This window comes from Myotis myotis, unplaced genomic scaffold (genome assembly GCF_014108235.1).
Source record: "Myotis myotis isolate mMyoMyo1 unplaced genomic scaffold, mMyoMyo1.p scaffold_m19_p_13, whole genome shotgun sequence".
NCBI lineage: Eukaryota > Metazoa > Chordata > Mammalia > Chiroptera > Vespertilionidae > Myotis > Myotis myotis.
The window spans coordinates 15,409,231-15,426,651 of NW_023416317.1; the positions used below are offsets into that span (position 1 = coordinate 15,409,231).

General features: G+C 43.6%; 1 protein-coding gene across 6 annotated transcripts in view; it reads left to right on the forward strand.

Moving 5' to 3' along the window:
- ERC2 (ELKS/RAB6-interacting/CAST family member 2) overlaps window positions 1–17,421 on the forward strand; it is an 880,873-nt gene that overhangs the window by 454,446 nt on the left and 409,006 nt on the right. For all 6 annotated transcript variants that reach the window (XR_004971467.1, XR_004971468.1, XR_004971469.1 and 3 more), the window contains one exon: window positions 11,496–11,631. Coding sequence is in view for 1 of the 6 variants with exons in the window: in XM_036331877.1 (XP_036187770.1) it covers window positions 11,496–11,631 (136 nt within the window). In the remaining 5 variants the exon portion in view is untranslated. The remainder of the gene's footprint in view (window positions 1–11,495; window positions 11,632–17,421) is intronic.

The window sequence follows — 17,421 nt, forward strand, 5'->3', positions numbered from 1 at the left end:
TATTGGTTAAAGTCCATGTCTATGCTGTTTAATATGGTAACCACTAGCCACATGTAACTAAATTAATTAAGACGAAACAATATTGGAAACTGTGGTCCAGAGTGGCACTAGCTTCATGTCCCATGTTCAGTAGCCACATGTGGCCAGTGGCTGTTGCAGTGGACAGCAGAGAAGTGGACACTTCCATGGCAGCAAGTTCTATGGGGAGCGCATTGATAGAATTCCAGCATAGTCCTGGCTTCACACCCTTCCCAATCCCCTCCACATGAATTTGGGCCGGGCCTGTGACTTGTACAGAATAGGCAAAGGATAGGAAGCCACTCCCATGGTTCCTCTGCATTATACAAGATGTCTTCTTAGCAGACTGCAGAGAGAGGGCTCCTGCCGCCCTGGGAGAATCAGGCTGCCATGTTGTTAATGGCCTATGGAGAGGGCCACGTAGCCAGGCCTCCTGAGGGACCTGGGGCGGCCTCCACTCCCACCAACAGCCAGTGAACAAGGCAACCTCATTCATAAGACTTCAGGGAAAGGAGTCCTTCTCCCTAACCACCTGAGTGAGCCCGGAAGTTCATTCTTCCCCAGTTAAGCCTGCAGATGAGAAATGCAGTCTGCAAACATCTTGATTTCTGCCCGATAATCCTGGGAGCAGAGGGACCAGCCAGCTGTGCCTGGGCTTGGGACTCACAGAAAGTGTGAGATAATAAATGAGTGTTGCTTTAGGCTGCGAAATCTGTGGTAATTTGTTATGGAGCAGTGGAAAACAGACTCAGTGTTGATCTCTCTTTGGGATGCTCCAATAAGCCATACCTCGGATGGGCCAGACCCTGAATGAGTGTGGCTTGTGTACTGAGGCTAGTGCTTTGCCTCCGTCTTAGAGAAGAGAGATTGTAACTCTCACAAAGGCTTGTCCAGGCCTAGCTAGAATGCTCCATTTCTTTTTGAGGCAAAGATCTCATAATAATGTATAATAATGTTTTATTATTTTTATATAGCATAATAGATAACACCATAACGATGGTTCAAAGTCTAGATCCACTGTTTATTAACTGTATGATGTTGGGCAAGTTACTTAACCTCTCTAAGCCTCTTAATCTGTAAAATACGGATAAAAATATTCTCCGTGTAATGATATTTTGTTTAACTGAGATTATATTTTTACAGTGCTCAGGACAGTGCTGACACATAATATGACATCCAGAAAAGAGGTTGTTTTTTATTACTTAGCAATATTTTAACATTGATTTCTGGTAGAAAATAATATAAACACTGACACATTTCTTCTGGGCTCTAATTTGGAAAATCAGCATGTAAGATTTTTATCTTGTTACTAGAGGCCTGATGCACGAAATTCTTGCAAGGGGCTCGGCCCTCATAGCCCGGGCTTTGTCTGGAAGTTCGTCCAGAAGGACATCTGGAAGGTCGTTCGGCTGTTTAGTTTAATTAGTATATTAGCTCTTTATTATATAGGATGCCTTTGCTTTACTTTGTGTCTGGGCTGCTGCAGCCGAATTCCAGATTGGATGCAATAAAAACAGGTCTTGCATATACCAAGTGCCCCTGTGCTCACAGGTTGCTGTGGCTGTATATTGTCTGGGCAAATCGCCCCCAACCTCTGGCCAGACTGTGGAATGTTGGTTTCCTCCAACATTAGCCCCCCAGGGGTCAATTTCACAGTTTCCATCTGTTTTTATATTACCCCAAACTGTAAATACAACTGACACCCTACCAAATTGGCCCTAATGTGCCCTTGTCCAACAGCGGAGTCGTAGGCTTTTAGAATGATACAATGCTCTATGGAATTGTGGCAGTTCGACAAATGTTTTGTTTTTAAAGTGTTTGGATTCCCTTTTTATTATTTGAAAAGAAGTAAATGATGTGCAAGGAGAAGATATGAGGTGGGAGCAGGGCAGGAGTTTGAATCTTCTGTCTTGGCTCCATCTTGGGTTTTCCTGTGGTCCCAGGAGTCCCATCCTAAGTTCCCTGTTATCTGTTACTGTCCTTTGTTGAGCTCTTACTTCCCTTTTTTGCTGAGCTTCTACTTTTATCTTCACTCATTGTGTCACCTTCAAACTTTCATCTCTGATTAACCCTGTCTGTAGGGAAAGAAGAGAACCAAATTCATTATGATGCATTCAAGTGTCAGGATCTGAAACACACTACACGTGTCTACTTGCCTGGCAGATTCATCCAGAAAACCTAATGATCTGTTCAAAAAGTGGTCACACTGCGGTTAACAGGTTCAGAGAACAAAATTAACAGGGAATTGCACAGCCTCCTTGGCTTTGTTTCCTGCTTCGTATCTAGGTCTTCATTTGGGGGAGTGTTGCTGCCCCGTGAGGTTGGAAGCTGCTAAGCTGCCGTCTTCCATTCCAGACGCTGCAGGTGGAAAGCTAATGTTCTCGGGTGATTTCTTCACGGGTGTCCAGTTCACTAGTAGTCAGGGCACCCTGTGAAGTTTGGGGTGATGGAGCTGGATGTGGTTGTGCTACAGAACAGAGACTGTATCCGAGGATTTCTGTTTCTACTCTAGAACTTTCTGGGTTGCGTGGGAGAAGAGAAAGTGGGACAGTGGCGTGAAGGAACTCTGCAACCTTCTGCGCAGGTGGTTGGCACAGCACAGAGGCGAAGGGATGGGTGGCTTTTGGAGCCAGACTGAATGAGAATCCTGCCTCTGCCACTCATTCGCTCTGTGAGTTTGGAGAGAGGGATGAGGGCTGTGGAGAGGGAAATGAAGGGGGCACAGCCAACGAGAACAGCACAGAGCCAGTGAGCACCAGGTACTGAAAGAAGACTGGATTCTGGAGTCTGGGGGGAAGGGTGAGAACGGTGTGGGGTGAGGCTGGTGAGGCCCACAGGTGTGTGATTTTATTCTTTGGGAAATGGGAAACCATTGGAGGTTCATATGCCAACAGTGTGTGATTTGAGTTGATTTGAAAGGCTCACTCTTCCTACTGGCCGGAAAATGAATTTAAAGGGGACCAAGAGTGGATGCAGAGAGACCATGAAGAGAGAAGAGCATCGTGGTTCAGGCAGGAAGCAATGCTGACTTGAGCTGTGGCAGCAGGGGTGACGGAGAGAAGGGGTCCACCCATTCTCAGTTTCCCTAGGCAGGGCGTCAAGGCCCCATGGGCTATGTGGATCCGTGATGTAATGAAGGAGAGGATACCTGCTGGGCAGTGAAGATACAGGGGCACCCTGCTTTGGACTCTCCTGGGGAGCTAACTGTGAGCATACGGATGAGAAGCCTGGATTTGTAGACGAGTCTGTGCTGGGAGGATGTAGAACATCACAACCTGTGTATTGTTCCACAATGAGAATACTGATCATTCCAGAGCTTCTATTATCAGACACATGTGAGCAGCCATGCTGTCTGGGTCACCACACTTACATGGAGGCCACCTGATAAGAAATTCATGTGGTAAATAGTACATCAGGGCCAGGCCTGTCAGTTGGTTACGGCTGCTTACCAGGAGGAGGACATTGTTATTAGATGCCCATGGACTGACCACTGTGTCCCGAGGAGGCTGCAAACAGGCTTGCCTTTCTCCTGCAAGTTTCCTGTGGGTGCATGGCCCTCCCACCAGGTGCATCTGGAGGGCGCGAAGGTCAGGAAGGGCCAGGCTCTCTCTGCTCCCTGTCCCTGGGTCTCCCCTAACAGGCCCCAGCATCTGCTCTCTTTGCTTGGGCTTCCATCACTGGGTTCCGTTCACATCTGGGATGGCACTGCATTGGTATTTGGGGGGAGGAGGTTCTTCAGGGCCAGAATGAGGGAGGACATTTGAAGGAAGTCAGCCCTTCAGAAGCTTCCCCGGAGTGAAATACCTATAAGAAAAACAAGCCCGTCTCTTATTAATTGTGCTGACCTTCTGCTGTGTAACCTGCTCCCTGGGTTTTCCTCGCTTGGGTGAGAGGTCACCTGGCGGGTAGTGGGGCGAATAGAAGTGCACTGGAGTGTTTGGGGCAGTGGGAGTAGGCTGACATGTAGAAAGCACTCACTTGTGTATGGTTACAGTTTTCAGAGCCTTAGGTTTATTAAATCATTTAATCTCTCTCTCTCTCTCTCTCTCTCTCTCTCTCTCTCTCTCTCTCTCTCTCACACACACACACACACACACACACACACACACACACACACACAAACACACACACCCCCCAGTGAGATAACTTGCCCAGAGTCCCACACTTTGTAAGGGATGCTTCTGGGAGGACAGTGCGGCCAGTCTAGCAACAATGTCCCACTTTGGTCTCAGATGATTTAACCATTTTTCAGGCCCAATGAGGGACCGGCTGGTGGGATCATCTCCCCAAGGAGCCTTTTTGTCAGTGGAGCCTGAGACTACCATGTGGAAGGCTGTCTGTCTTTGCCTCAGGGAAGCTCATTTCTCAGGTTTCGTATTTGAACACTCCGTCCCCTCTAACACCTTCTTTCTTTGGCTTTGTTATCAGGTTCTGGGATGTCCTGCGGGCCTGGTAAACGATAAATGGTGTCTTTTTGAGGTGTGTCGTCATTGTGTGCTTTAACTGAAGGTGGTCCTGTCTCTGGGTTCTTGGGGAGCCTCAAACACCATAGGGGAGGTAGGAATACAGGAGATGCGAGATGGGAGGGCACACCTCCAGGGAGTGAGAGGGGCAAGGGCCACAGGTAAGCAGCAGAGGAGGAACCACTGAGGAGGAAAGCCGAGATGGGAAGCATGGGAGGTAAGTGGGCACCTGCTGAAGGGTGTTGGCAAGGCCTTAGGCAGTTGTCCAAGCTGGCGGCCAAGCAGGCGGGCTTCTCTAGGGATGCTGTGACACATTCAGTCCAAGAGATCTGCTTCCTTCCGGAGCTAAGCCCTAAGACCTTGGCCCTACCGGTGACTCTTTGCAGGGAGGCGTGCTGGATTCAAGTAGCCACAACAGGCCAGATACTTCCTCTTCCAGGAAGGAATATCATGCTCCTGACATTTAGCACATTTGTGTGTGCTGTAAAAATACCTCTGGGCTATTTATAATAGGTTTCTGAAATTTATAGCTATGCTGAAGTACTGAATGGAATTTACAAGCTTTACAAAAATGGGATCATCTCAGTGGTTAAAGTAAAAGCTTTCATTATTGGAAATTCTGCGCACAGTACTCATTGTCAGCTTCCATTGTGTGTGTGTGGCCCGTCTGCTTGTGTAGTCGCCTCGGGATCCCAGCTCATTTACCCAGGCTCGTCGTGACCTTCCGGCAACGCTTCCATTAAGATAACCTTCCAGGAATGTAACTCATCTTATTATTAAGAAAAGTACAAGTGGAAGTGAAATGTCTGACAAAAAGCGCTTAATAACCCATTCTGAAGTTCATTGTCGGAGGCCTTTAGAATACCTGCTGTTCCGGTGTGGGAAGCGAGACCCTAACTATGTGTTCCCAACATTGCAGAAGACACGATTACATTCCTGCCTCCAGCTAACGTGAAACAGAGGGCACGGGCTGGCGTCTGTTCTAGGCATTTGACCTGCTCTAACTTGTCAGCTCTTCATAGTAACCCCCATGGGCTACTCTTATTCCCATTTTATATGTGAAGCTGAGGAACAGAGGCTAAGAGACCTGCCCGTGGTCATACAGCTAGAAAGGCGTGGTTTCTGATGGGAGCCTTGCGGCTCGGCTCCACGGTTTATGCTCCCAGCTCCTGCCGCAGCTGCCCCTAGAAAACTCCTGCAGCCCAGAAATTGTCTTCCATGGGGTGGTTCCATGTAACACTGCCAGTTAAACCTCCATCCAGTTATGTGTCCATGAGAGAAGAAAACATACGTCCACACACAAAACTGGTACAAGAATGTTCATGGCCATCTTACTAATCTTAAAAAAATTGGAAACAGCTCAAATATCCATTTAAAAAGGGAACAGCTAATGAAACTGTAGTGTATTCATGTACTGGGATGCTGCTCCGCAATAAGATGGAACTTATACACAACAATACGGATGCATCTCGAAAACCTTAAGCTGAGTGCGAGAAGTCAGACCGAAAAGAACACGTGCTTCTGGTTCCATGTGTACATAGTGCAAGAGCAGTCAAAGATTCATGTGAGTAAAGGTTAGAACTGTGATCACTTCTGGGCAGGGGGAGGGGCACCAGGCTGGGTGATGGCAGTGCTCTGCATTTTGATTGGTCAAAATCATTGACTTGTACACTTAATATTTGTGCATTTTCTTATATATGTATTTTACCCCCCCCCCCCCACACACACATGAAAGTTCCCCTTCTTCCCCAAACCCATTCCCATACTCAAAGGGAACCATCGTTTACAGACTGGTGAGGGGTGTCTAGGAGTTTCCATGTCCAGGCATGTTTGTATCTATCCATCAAACAGGCTTTCATGTTTTATGATAAACAAGATCAGCTATAGGTATTATTCTGCTGCCTGTTTTCTTTTTCAGTTGATATTATGTCTTGAAGGCTTTTCCATTTCCACATCTCAGTTTTGCCTTCCTTCCTCAGCTAGCTCAGGGTTCCATGGTGCGCATGTACTCGGTCTCAGCCAGGTTCCTTGTGGGTGATGAGGCAGTTTTCAAATTTTCACTTTTGTAGCGCTATAATGAAAATTTTTGTACATATATATTTGGACAAGCATTTTTGTAGGCTACTGTCCTAGAAGTGGGTTTGCTTGGGCAAAGTGTCTGTGCACTTTGGTGGATCCTGCCAAATTGGTTTCCAAAAATGCCTTTGTCAATTACACTCCTGCTGACCACAGATGAGAGCTCTGGATTCTGGCGTCCTCTCTAACAATGGCTATTATCCATCATTTCAAGTTTTCGAGAGCAGATGGGCAAAAAATGGCATCTGATTTCTGCTGATATTTTAAAGAAAGAGAAGGTTTGGTTTTCTCTTTTCTATACAAATAAACATACATTTTTGGAGAAACATATGTATCTCCCAGCCCATATCCCAGCCATGTGATTGTAGAGGCCTGACCAGCTCTCACCAGCAAGTTAGAGAACACGTTTTTACTTTGATGGAGTATTCAAGTGAAACTAGCAGGAGTCTGTCCTCTCTGACATTCTTTTTTTTTTTAATATATTTTTATTGATTTTTTATAGAGAGGAAGGGAGAAGGATAGAGAGCTAGAAACATCGATGAGAGAGAAACATCAATCAGCTGCCTCCTGCACACCCCCCACTGGGGATATGCCTGCAACCAAGGTACATGCTCTTGACTGGAATCGAACCTGGGACCTTTCAGTCTGCAGGCCGACGCTCTATCCACTGAGCCAAACCGGTCAGGGCTGACATTCTTTTTTAAAAAAAAAAAAAATTATCTGTTGATTTTATAGAGAGGGATGAAGGTGGGGGGGGGTGGAGAAAGAGAGAGAGAGAGGTAGATTCATTTTATCGTTCCACTTATTTATGCATTTATTGGTTAATTCTTGTATGTTCCCTGATCAGGGGTCAAACCTGCAACCTTGGCACATCAGGTTGATGCTCCACCCAACTTAATTACCCAACCAGAACCGACATTCATTCTTAATATAGTAGCCATTGTTGATCTAGATACCTGCTGGAATTTTTTTTTATTTAATCCAAATTCCTTAATGATGGCTGAATTTGAAAAGTGACATGACTTGCCTGGCTGATGTGGCTCAGTGGTTGAGTGTCATGCCATGCACCAAGAGGTCACCAGTTCAATTCCTGGTCAGGACACATGCCCAAGTTTTGGGAAATCCCCACTAGGGGCATGCAAGAGTCAGCCAATGGATGTTTCTCTCTCATCATTATTTCTGTCTCTCCCTCTTCCTTCCTCTCTCTCTAAAATCAATAAAAACATTAAAAACAAGAAAAGTGACATGACTTGCTTAATGAGACTGGTCAATTTAAGGCAAACATTAAAAACTGCCCATACCACTGTACTCTCAAACCACGCCCCCATGATTGCTTTTTAAAAACACTTGCATTTTTGATATATTTTAATGCTGTTTTCCTGGAGAGAGAAAAAAAAATCACTCCAAAATGACTTTTCCCCCAGACATGGAGCATGCCAGTCTCTGGTGGTCTTGGAACCTGAGTTGCCTGGGGGGAGGGGGTGGGAGTTGGGGAAGCTGGTATCAGAGACACTTTCTTCTCAGGCAGTACTGTCAGAGGGCTGGTGGCTTGCACTCCCACAGAGTTTTAGAGACCATTGAGAGCCACGCGGAGTGCGGCATGACTTACGCGGTGTGTGTTTACTTCTGCAGGTGGGGAAAGTGTGGGGACTGATAGGCCACTTACACATCTTACTCTTGGAAATGCTGAAGTTACTATTAGCAAGAAGCACTGTGGTGATTCCTTCAGCAAGTGTCTACTGAGCTTATGTAGGGGTATTTTCTCTTCTCCAAGGGATCTAATATTTTTAAACATTATGACTTTTTCTACCTGCCTCCTACTCTCCCTTCCTACCCCACTGCTTACCTTAGCTTCCCTGAGGAGCATCTGAGAGGGGAACTGTCCAGTGGATGAGGTGCTCATCTCTTCCCATCCCACTCCACTCCTTCCCTCCTTCCTACCTCTGGCAGAGCAGTTGTTCTTTCTCTTTTTGGCTTTCAAGTAAGCTTTTCTTAGAAGAAAGGGTTCTATTGCTAGAAAAATATATGAAAACCTTAGTCATCCTAGCAAGGAGTTATGGACACTTTACATGCATCTCTTGATATTCACATGTGCAAAGACAAGATGATCATCCTCATCACCTTATTCTGCATAGATCTTATTGGCCCAAATCCTAAGTTGTGCCATTTAAAACCCTACTTTTCTTTTCCAATTGCTAGTGCCTTAAATAAGGTGGTATTTGAAGGAATAGTTGGAGACGACTGAAGATATGCCTCCATCACAGTGTCTGAACTTCAGTTTCCATTGTTCTTAGCTACCCATTCTATTCTCTTTTTAGTGTTAATAGCAGTTTTACTTTAATAGCTAGAAACCTGTAAAACCCCCAAATATTGATCAACATATGAATGGTTAAACAAACTGTAGAATAACCATGTGTGGAATACTACTCAGCAACAAAAATGGACTACCTACTGATACTGACAACTGCATTGTTAATCAGTAATAACCAAAACATCATTCTGAGTGAAATAAGGCAGACACAAATTGGGCCATACTGTGTGGTTCCATTATTCTATAGGAACAGATTAGTGGTTGCCAAGCCTGGGTGGTGGCAGGGGGTTAATTGTGAAAGGGCACAGGGAAACTCATGGGGTGATGCAAAGGCTCCATATCTTGATTATGGTGGTAATTACATGGGTATCATACATCTGTCAGAGCTCATTGAACTGTGCATCTAAAATTGTATATTTTCCTGTATTAAATTATATAGCACGAGTTGATTGCTGCTCATTCTTAATTCTGGAACGTTTTAAGGGGTGCATGGATTTGGAATGTTTTCTTCTTTTTGGATTGAAAAACCCCTGCAGTATCCCAGAAAGCAAGGTCTTCTTGGGAACTTTGTGGGAGTTCCTTAAGTGATGTTTGCAAAATGATGCTTGCAATTATAATCTGTTTTATTTATCACTGGTACTTGGGGGGAAACATTTAGCAGTTAGTTCTATTTAAGGGTGTACTTCAAAGTAATAAAAAAGTATTTCTTTATAAAACATGTCCTCTAATTAAACAATCTCACTAGTAATACTGACCTCTCCCTCATGTCCTATTACCGTGCACTGGCCTTGTCGTCCAAGGAACTAGGAATTGTACTTGCCCTGGGTTAGTATGCGCTTTGGAATGACTATACCTCTGTTCATTTAGGAAGCAAGTGGTCATTCTTAACATCTCTGTAGTAACCAAACGATACTCTCCTAAAAGTAGATTAGCATGTAGACTTTGCTGGTAGCATCATATGTGCACATTACTGTATCTGGTTAAAACAGGGAAATATGAGACCAAAATAATCCAATCCAAATAATGATGAAGGGGATGGTTATTCTATCTTACCTTCTATACTTATATCCTCTTAATAAGTATCACAAGGAATATTTAAATCACTGAGTCTGTTGGTTTTATAAATATTCTGAACCAACTGAGCCAAATATTTAGTTGGTTCAGAATATTTTTATTAGCAGAGCCCCTAATAGATGATTTTTAAGCTCAATAAATAATTCTCTTGAATTTCTTTTTCTTGGAGTAGGAGGAAGTAGACAAATCTATAATTTAATGAGCACTAGAAATAAGAGTTTCTTGTTGAGAATGCTTCCATTTGATGATTAGTTGTTTCATTTGGGCCTGTTTGTTGTTTATCATCTAGTTCTCATCTCACCCATACTTCCATAAGAGAAGTGGTTCTCAATACACTTGTTTGGGACTCGGGACTCAGTAACAGTGGCCCATTAGCAAGGCAGGGGAGAGTGGGCGAAGGGATTAAAAGTTCCCCCGATGGCTCTGCTCCACGGCCCTCCAACTTTGGAAACCCTGCTCCTGAGCCCTCTGGACGGCCCTCCTGCCTCCTCACATGTTGGATTAGATTTATAACAGCTGCCGTGGACATGGTTGCCTAAACCTGTGGAATGTTTCGCTAAACGCTGCTGGTGAAATAGGCCACATTATGCCTGTAACTGCCCCCTCCCCTGCTTTGTTTTAACCCGTCCTTTATCCTTAGTCTTTTACTCTCACTTTATGATTTTGCACTTTGACATCCTATAGATTCATTGAGAACTTTTTGGTCCAAGCACTGGGGCTTATTTAGCATGATGATTAGCCAAAGTGTTATTCTGTTTGAGCTAAGTGATGACAATGTATTTGATTGGAGCCTTGTAATTGTTATTTTAAAATCAAAGTAATGGATTATGATCTCAGAATAGAACCTGATCCAAAAGAATAATAATAATTAGAACAGCAAGCACTTAATTAGGAGAAAATAAATGTTCCATCACAGACCTTAGGGCCCAGCATACCATGAGTCCTGCCTACCTTTGCAGTTCCATCGCCTACCCCACCCCACCCCACCCCACCCCATTACTTACTCCCTGCAGTCTTCTAGTTCTTAAAAGTAGCCAGGTCCTTTACTGCCTTGGGAATTATACTTGCTGTTCTCTCTACCTGGGGGCTCCTTCCCAGGTGTTTTCTTGGCTGGTTCTTCAGAGCCTCACTCACAGTCTTGTTTCCTTAGGGAGGTTTCCTGGACACAGTGACTAAAGCCATCTGCTCTGCCCCCCGCCTTTCCACACATGCAAGGCACATCATCTCTCACAACATGCTCTGTGTTTCCTTCAACATTAGGAAACCTAAGTTGTGTCTCCTTGGTATTTGTCTGTCTCCTCTACTGGACTCTAAGCTCCATGAGGAAGGTGGAGACTATCCCTGTTTTATTCACCACTGCAGCCCCAGTGCCCTCCTGGTCCCTGGCATGAACTAGGTGCTCCATACCCATGTGTGGTTGAATAAATAGAATATTCTGAAGTCCCAGCTCTCCCTGAACCCATATCAATACGGGTCTGTACTTAGCGTTTCCATTATGATCGCGTACGACCTTGCAGGGGTTGAATTAACCCAGCTGTGCTGACTCTCCTCAGGCATATGAAGGATCAGAATAAGAAGGTGGCCAACCTCAAGCACAACCAGCAGCTGGAAAAGAAGAAGAATGCCCAGCTCCTGGAGGAAGTGCGCAGGCGGGAAGATAGCATGGCGGACCCCTCCCAGCACCTGCAGGTGAGCCCAGGCTTTTCCTCTTCTTGCCTGAATAGTGGGAGGTCCACTTGCTCTGACATGTAGCCACTACTGTGGGAAAACGTGCGCAGAAGCGGTGGGCGTGCCTCTGCCCTGAATCCAGCACTAACCACGTACCCCCAGGTGACCTGGAGGTGTTTGTAGTGAGGAGCATCATTTCAAAATGGTGTCCAAGAAAAGCGATTATGGGGGAGCCCACTGATGCTTCACGGGTTCTCTTGGTTCTTATACTTTACCTTAAATGTGAAGGGCTCCGTTTATGTAGTTGGCAAGAAGCTTAAAACGTAGCAATGTCTTCCTTTTAGAATTATGGACGTTGCTTTGGTTTTAGGAGAAGGGAAATGTGTGCCTATTATCACAGAAGGTATTTGGGAAAAGATGCAGGAATTTGATCTCAGAGAGTTTATAAAACTGGTTTTGTTTTGCCTAAAACTCTGAGGCCCTGAAACAGGTCATTATTCTGTCTTCTCAGTGGAATATAGTTATCTCTGAATGGATGGCTCTCAGAAACCAATGGACCCACTGAAGACACCCATTTTTCCTCATTAACCATTCCTATTTTTGGCAAAGGGGCTCTTTCCATGTGCTCAATAAAACATTCAAGCTAGCCCAGGGCATTTGCTTTGAAGTTCCTTTATTTATTTGTGGGCCTTTAAACAGAGCAGTTCAAGTTCAAGTTGGCTGGAGTTCATTTTAAATTTTGCTTATTAATTAATGTCTCTCTCCAGTTATATATTAGGTTTCCTCCTTGGAGATAGAAGAAGTTAGATAATTTCAATATGTACATAAAATTGTTCTTTTTAATTGAACCAAAGAGAAATAAATTATTCTGGAGTAAGAAATGCAAGAACATGCCCTGCACTGAGACTGGCATGAGGGGATGACTTAGTAGTAGTTTCTTTTCTCTCTGTGTCCGGGAGGTACCTGAAGATTGCCAGTCAAGCCTCCTTGCACTGATGCCTGATTTGGATAGCACAGTATTAGAATCAGCTTCTTTGTTCAGCCCTGGGGCCACCTTAGTTAGCATGGACTGGTCACTTGTTTAAATCCACAGCTTCCTCAATGTTCTTGGCAAATTACATCCCAGGGTTTTGTAATTCTTTTCCCTATTGGTTGTGAGACATCAGATTGGAGCCTACAGACTGAGAATATACTAGTAGTTAACTTAAATTTGTAGAACATTTTATTGCCTTGCCAGGCACACAGTCTCATTTATTCTTCACAAAAATGGTGATTTTACATATGGTAAAACTAGTCTCAGAAAAGTAATGAAATGACATCTAGCATGGAGTGGAGATGAACCTGACTCCAGGTCTTCCACCTTCAAGAATCTAATGTAGAGAAGTATTAACAGGATTAGGTACCATTTATTAAACTTCCCCATATACTGGGTTCTATGCTATTTACTTTATAGAAGCTGTCTAATTCTTATGTCAACTGGGTTAGTCAGGGCTCCTAGTTGCAGACTATAGCATCAGGAATCCGACTTTATCCTACTCACAGGTAGCCATTGTTCTTCGTTGCCTTGATTCTCACAGTGATGCCAATGATGGCCACCACCAGCCAACACAGTCTGTGAGTGCTGTCACCCCAGGGGAAGGAGAAAAGTCTTTTCTTAGTAGTTCTAGACAAAGTTCAAAGGCTGATAAAACACATGAATTGGCCAAGCCAGGATCAGGTCATGTGATGACCTCATCTTGAGGACAGGGGGTAGCCTTACCCAAAGCCCATGGGCTGAGAGTGGGGACACGTGATTTCCCACAAGAAAGAGAGTTCTGTTACCAAAAGGGGTGCTGGGCAGCCAAAGCCACCTTTGGTTTTTTTTCATATCAGTGTCATATGGGGAGATTGTGGATATGGTGAGGGTTCTGGAAAATTAAGAGAGGGGGGCAAGAAAACTTTAGAGTGAAGTAGGACTGAGATGGAATGAGTTTGACATGGGAGGGAGAGAGCAGTAGGGAAGGACCTCCAGGCAGGTACACAGGTTGCACAGAGCAAGATACAGTCAGGGCACAAAACATAACAGACCAATTGATCCTTGTGACAGTGAGATAAGTGTTGTTGCTATATTTCTTTATCTAATTGTGGAGCTAGACTGTCCAGAATTCATTCCAAGTTTCAAAATTTACTAGCTGAATGTCCTTGGGCAGGTTACATAACTTCCCTAAGACCAGTGTATCTGTAAAATGGGAATAATAATTGCATCTACTCCAGAGTTGTGAGGATTAAAGTGTCAATGCAGCCCTGGCCCATGTGACTCAGTTGGTTGGAGCATCATCTATATACACTAAAAGGTTGTGGGGTCCATTCCCCATCAGGGCACATACCTAGGTTGCGGGTTCGATTCCTGGTCAGGGCCCATATGGAAAGCAACCACTCAATATACTCACTCAGATGATGTTTCTCTCTCACTCTCTCTGTGTTCTTCTCTCCCTAAAATCAATAAGCATATCCTCAGGTGAGGATTAAAAAATAATAATAAATAAAAATAAAATGTCAGTGCATATAAAAACTTAGGATTGTACTTGATACAAGCTATCCTCAAAATAAGTGTTAATGATAGAGTGTTTTTTGTTTTCTTTTATTTTTTCTTTTTCTATTTTTAATTGTTATTATAACAACAAAGAAAAGATAAAAGAAACATTTTAAAAGTATCTATGTTGCACATGGAAATTATGCAGTTCTGCTGTGATATGCATTGAGCATTAAAGTTTCTGTTTTTTCTATAAATAGTCATTTTTTCTTTTCTAAGGACACATCCAGTTATGGAAATTAATGTCTTGTTTTGACCCATGAACTTTTGTATAGCAATATTTTCATAAGGGGCCTTAGTAACTACCTCATAGACTTATTCATAAAAGATAGCCTGGTCTGGAATTGCTTAGTTGCATTCCTGACCACCCCAAATAACGGACAGCATTTGAAATGCAATAAAAAGTAATCACGATTAATTTTGATGAAAATGTCTCTGGTTAAGGTTAATAGAGAGTAAAACTCCCACTTTCCTGGATTGTTAAGCAGATGTACTCAGATGCAGCAATTACTGCCTTCTGAAGGCAGAACTTTCCTTTCTGGGGGCACTTCGTTTTTTTTATACTGCTGTTGTTTTAAGTGCTTCCTGTTTATAAGTCGGCCTGTTAAGCCCTTTAAGTTTCAGTCACCTGGCATCTGGTTTCCTTGGTTGGTTGATTGGTTGGTTGATTAGCTGATGGTTGTGTGATTGGCACTTACAAAATTTGTTTTTTTCTACACCAGTATTTTGTAATGGTTGGATACTCTGACTTCATGATTCAGCCAAATAGATATTACATCCAGAAAAATCTAAGGCTGAGCATTGCCGGAAACGATAATGGCTTTTGGATTGTGTCCCAAAGGAAGATTGAAGAGATTCAACCAGTTGGTATGAGAATTGGAGATTCAGGATTGGGGAAGTGCACTCTTCCCACAAAGAGGACATAGTAAAGGGGCAAGACAGCCATGCGGTCTGTCGAAAGAGACATGCTTTGGAGAAATGGTTCTCCTTTATAAGGAAAGCAAGAACGTAAAACTAATCAAAAATTGCTGCTGCCATGGCTTGTGTGTAGGGATGTAATAGAGAGTGGTGGGCACTGTGAGTCCATGCCTCATTAAAGGCATGGGACCACCGAGTTTTGGCTGACTGCTGCCATGAAGGTGGCCCTAGAGTCCAGAGCAGCCATGGGCAAACTATGGCCCGCAGGCCGGATCCGGGCCATTTGAAATGAATAAAACTAAAAAAAAAAAAAGACCGTACCCTTTTATGTAATGATGTTTACTTTGAATTTATATTAGTTCACACAAACACTCCATCCGTGCTTTTGTTCTGGCCCTCCGGTCCAGTTTAAGAACCCATTGTGGCCCTCGAGTCAAAAAGTTTGCCCACCCCTGGTCCAGAGGCTTTCTGGTTGCCATAACATGTGAATCTTTACATGAAATCTGTGGATTTTAGAAAGTTGGTTTCAATGGCTTTAAACACTCCGTGGATCCGGTGAAGCACACGTGCAGGTGAACGGACCCCTGGTGTGTAGCATCTCTTGCACAGCCTGGCGCTCTGTTCCTACTGTAAATAAAGAGCTGGCCCAACGCGACCCACCAAAGAGAGATGGCAGTTTAGTGCCTTTGTCCTGAGTTCTTTCTTTTGTCTGAAATACCTTAGTTTGAGACTATGTAATTACTTGAGTAAGGCAGGGACTCTCTCTGACCCTCACCTTTTTAATCTGTAAGTGGGGATTACAATTAGTACCCTCCTGGATGGTTCAAATAAGATGAAGTTTATGAAAGAGCTAGCACAGATCTGACCCACATGGGGTTCAGTTATTAGGGTTTTCTCCCAGAGAGACAGCTAATGAGCTTCTAACCATGGAAGACAGTGCCCATTGGAAGTATCGCCTGACAAATCCTTTGTTAACGATTTTATACTGATGAGTAATACAGATCTTGAGCACAGGCCAGTGAATGAAAGTTTCCAATAAAGCACTAAAAATCATTTTGGGCAATAAGGAGGGAAAATTAAAATATTTTTCAAGTTTATGCTGAATTATGTGTGAAAAGTCGAAGTGAAAGACTGATTTTCTTGTATAATATTGTAGACCTGTTCCCCAGGACACAGATGATGGAACATGATATTTACGTCTGTCCTCGGGGCTTTGGGCTTCCGTGTGTCCCCGTAGAGGCCACATGGAGATTTTTCAACAAGGTGTCTTCCCGGAGATTCACACTAAATCGTCTCTACCAGGACGGGATGCATATTTCCCCCTCCAACCTCTTGCTATTTCTTGCTGAGTAAATATGCCAATGTGAAATCCCAGTGGACATCTTTGTAGATTTTGGCTGCATTTTTCCCTGTGCAGCTTATCAAGTTAATGAACTAACATTCTAAGAAGTGCACAAGCCAATATTTTATGCTCCTTTTCTGTTGTATGTCTGCAGAATTCTCTTCAATTTATTGCCTGAAAACTAAAGTCTGTTCTTGTGTGCTTCCGTTTCCAAATTATAGGTTCCCAGGGAACTGTAAAGTTTCTTCTCTGCTAGTGGTTAAGCCCAAGTGTGATCAGTTTAAAAAGCAAATGAATGTTCCCATTTATTCTTGTCCTTTTAGTAGAGTTCTAAAAAAAGCAAAAAAGCTCAGAAGACAATTTTATTTTCCAATTTGTGCAACTCTGGACATCCGTACCTTTTTTCCAAGGGGACTTTTTTGACTTTGCTCCTCCAATTAGATTTGGAATCAGCTAACAGAGGAAGTGTAACAAGCAACAGAAACCTTACACATACCTAGCTTTCAGCAAAACGTTATGGAGTTTCCAAGCTTTGCCAGGTTGTTTTTTGCAGAGGGACACTGATGTTTTAAGAAGCAATTTTTAAGCCTTCCTATCGATATTTTCATTTCTCCATGTCAATGAGTTAATTTCTCTTTCAATTCCCCAAGCTTAAAATGGTTACTCTAGTGGTGATCTATGTTCGCCTGTTACGGTGCACTTCTGCCTACTGCCATTAGAAGAAATCTGACCAGCAGAGCTAGGAGATTCATCACTGTCAAAACACGTTTGTTTAGTTCTGCGTTTTCATGGCTGTTTGGTAGGCATGGTGTGGAGTGATTTCGGGAGGCTCCATTTCAGCCATCTTGTTCAACATATGGAAAGGTGAGAGAAGTCGTCTTAACACCAGCTTAAAAGAAAAACCCACATTTGTTTACATTTTCATTTTCATTTAGTCTGATCTTTATAGCACAGTGAGGTGCTTCCTTTGTCCTGTGAG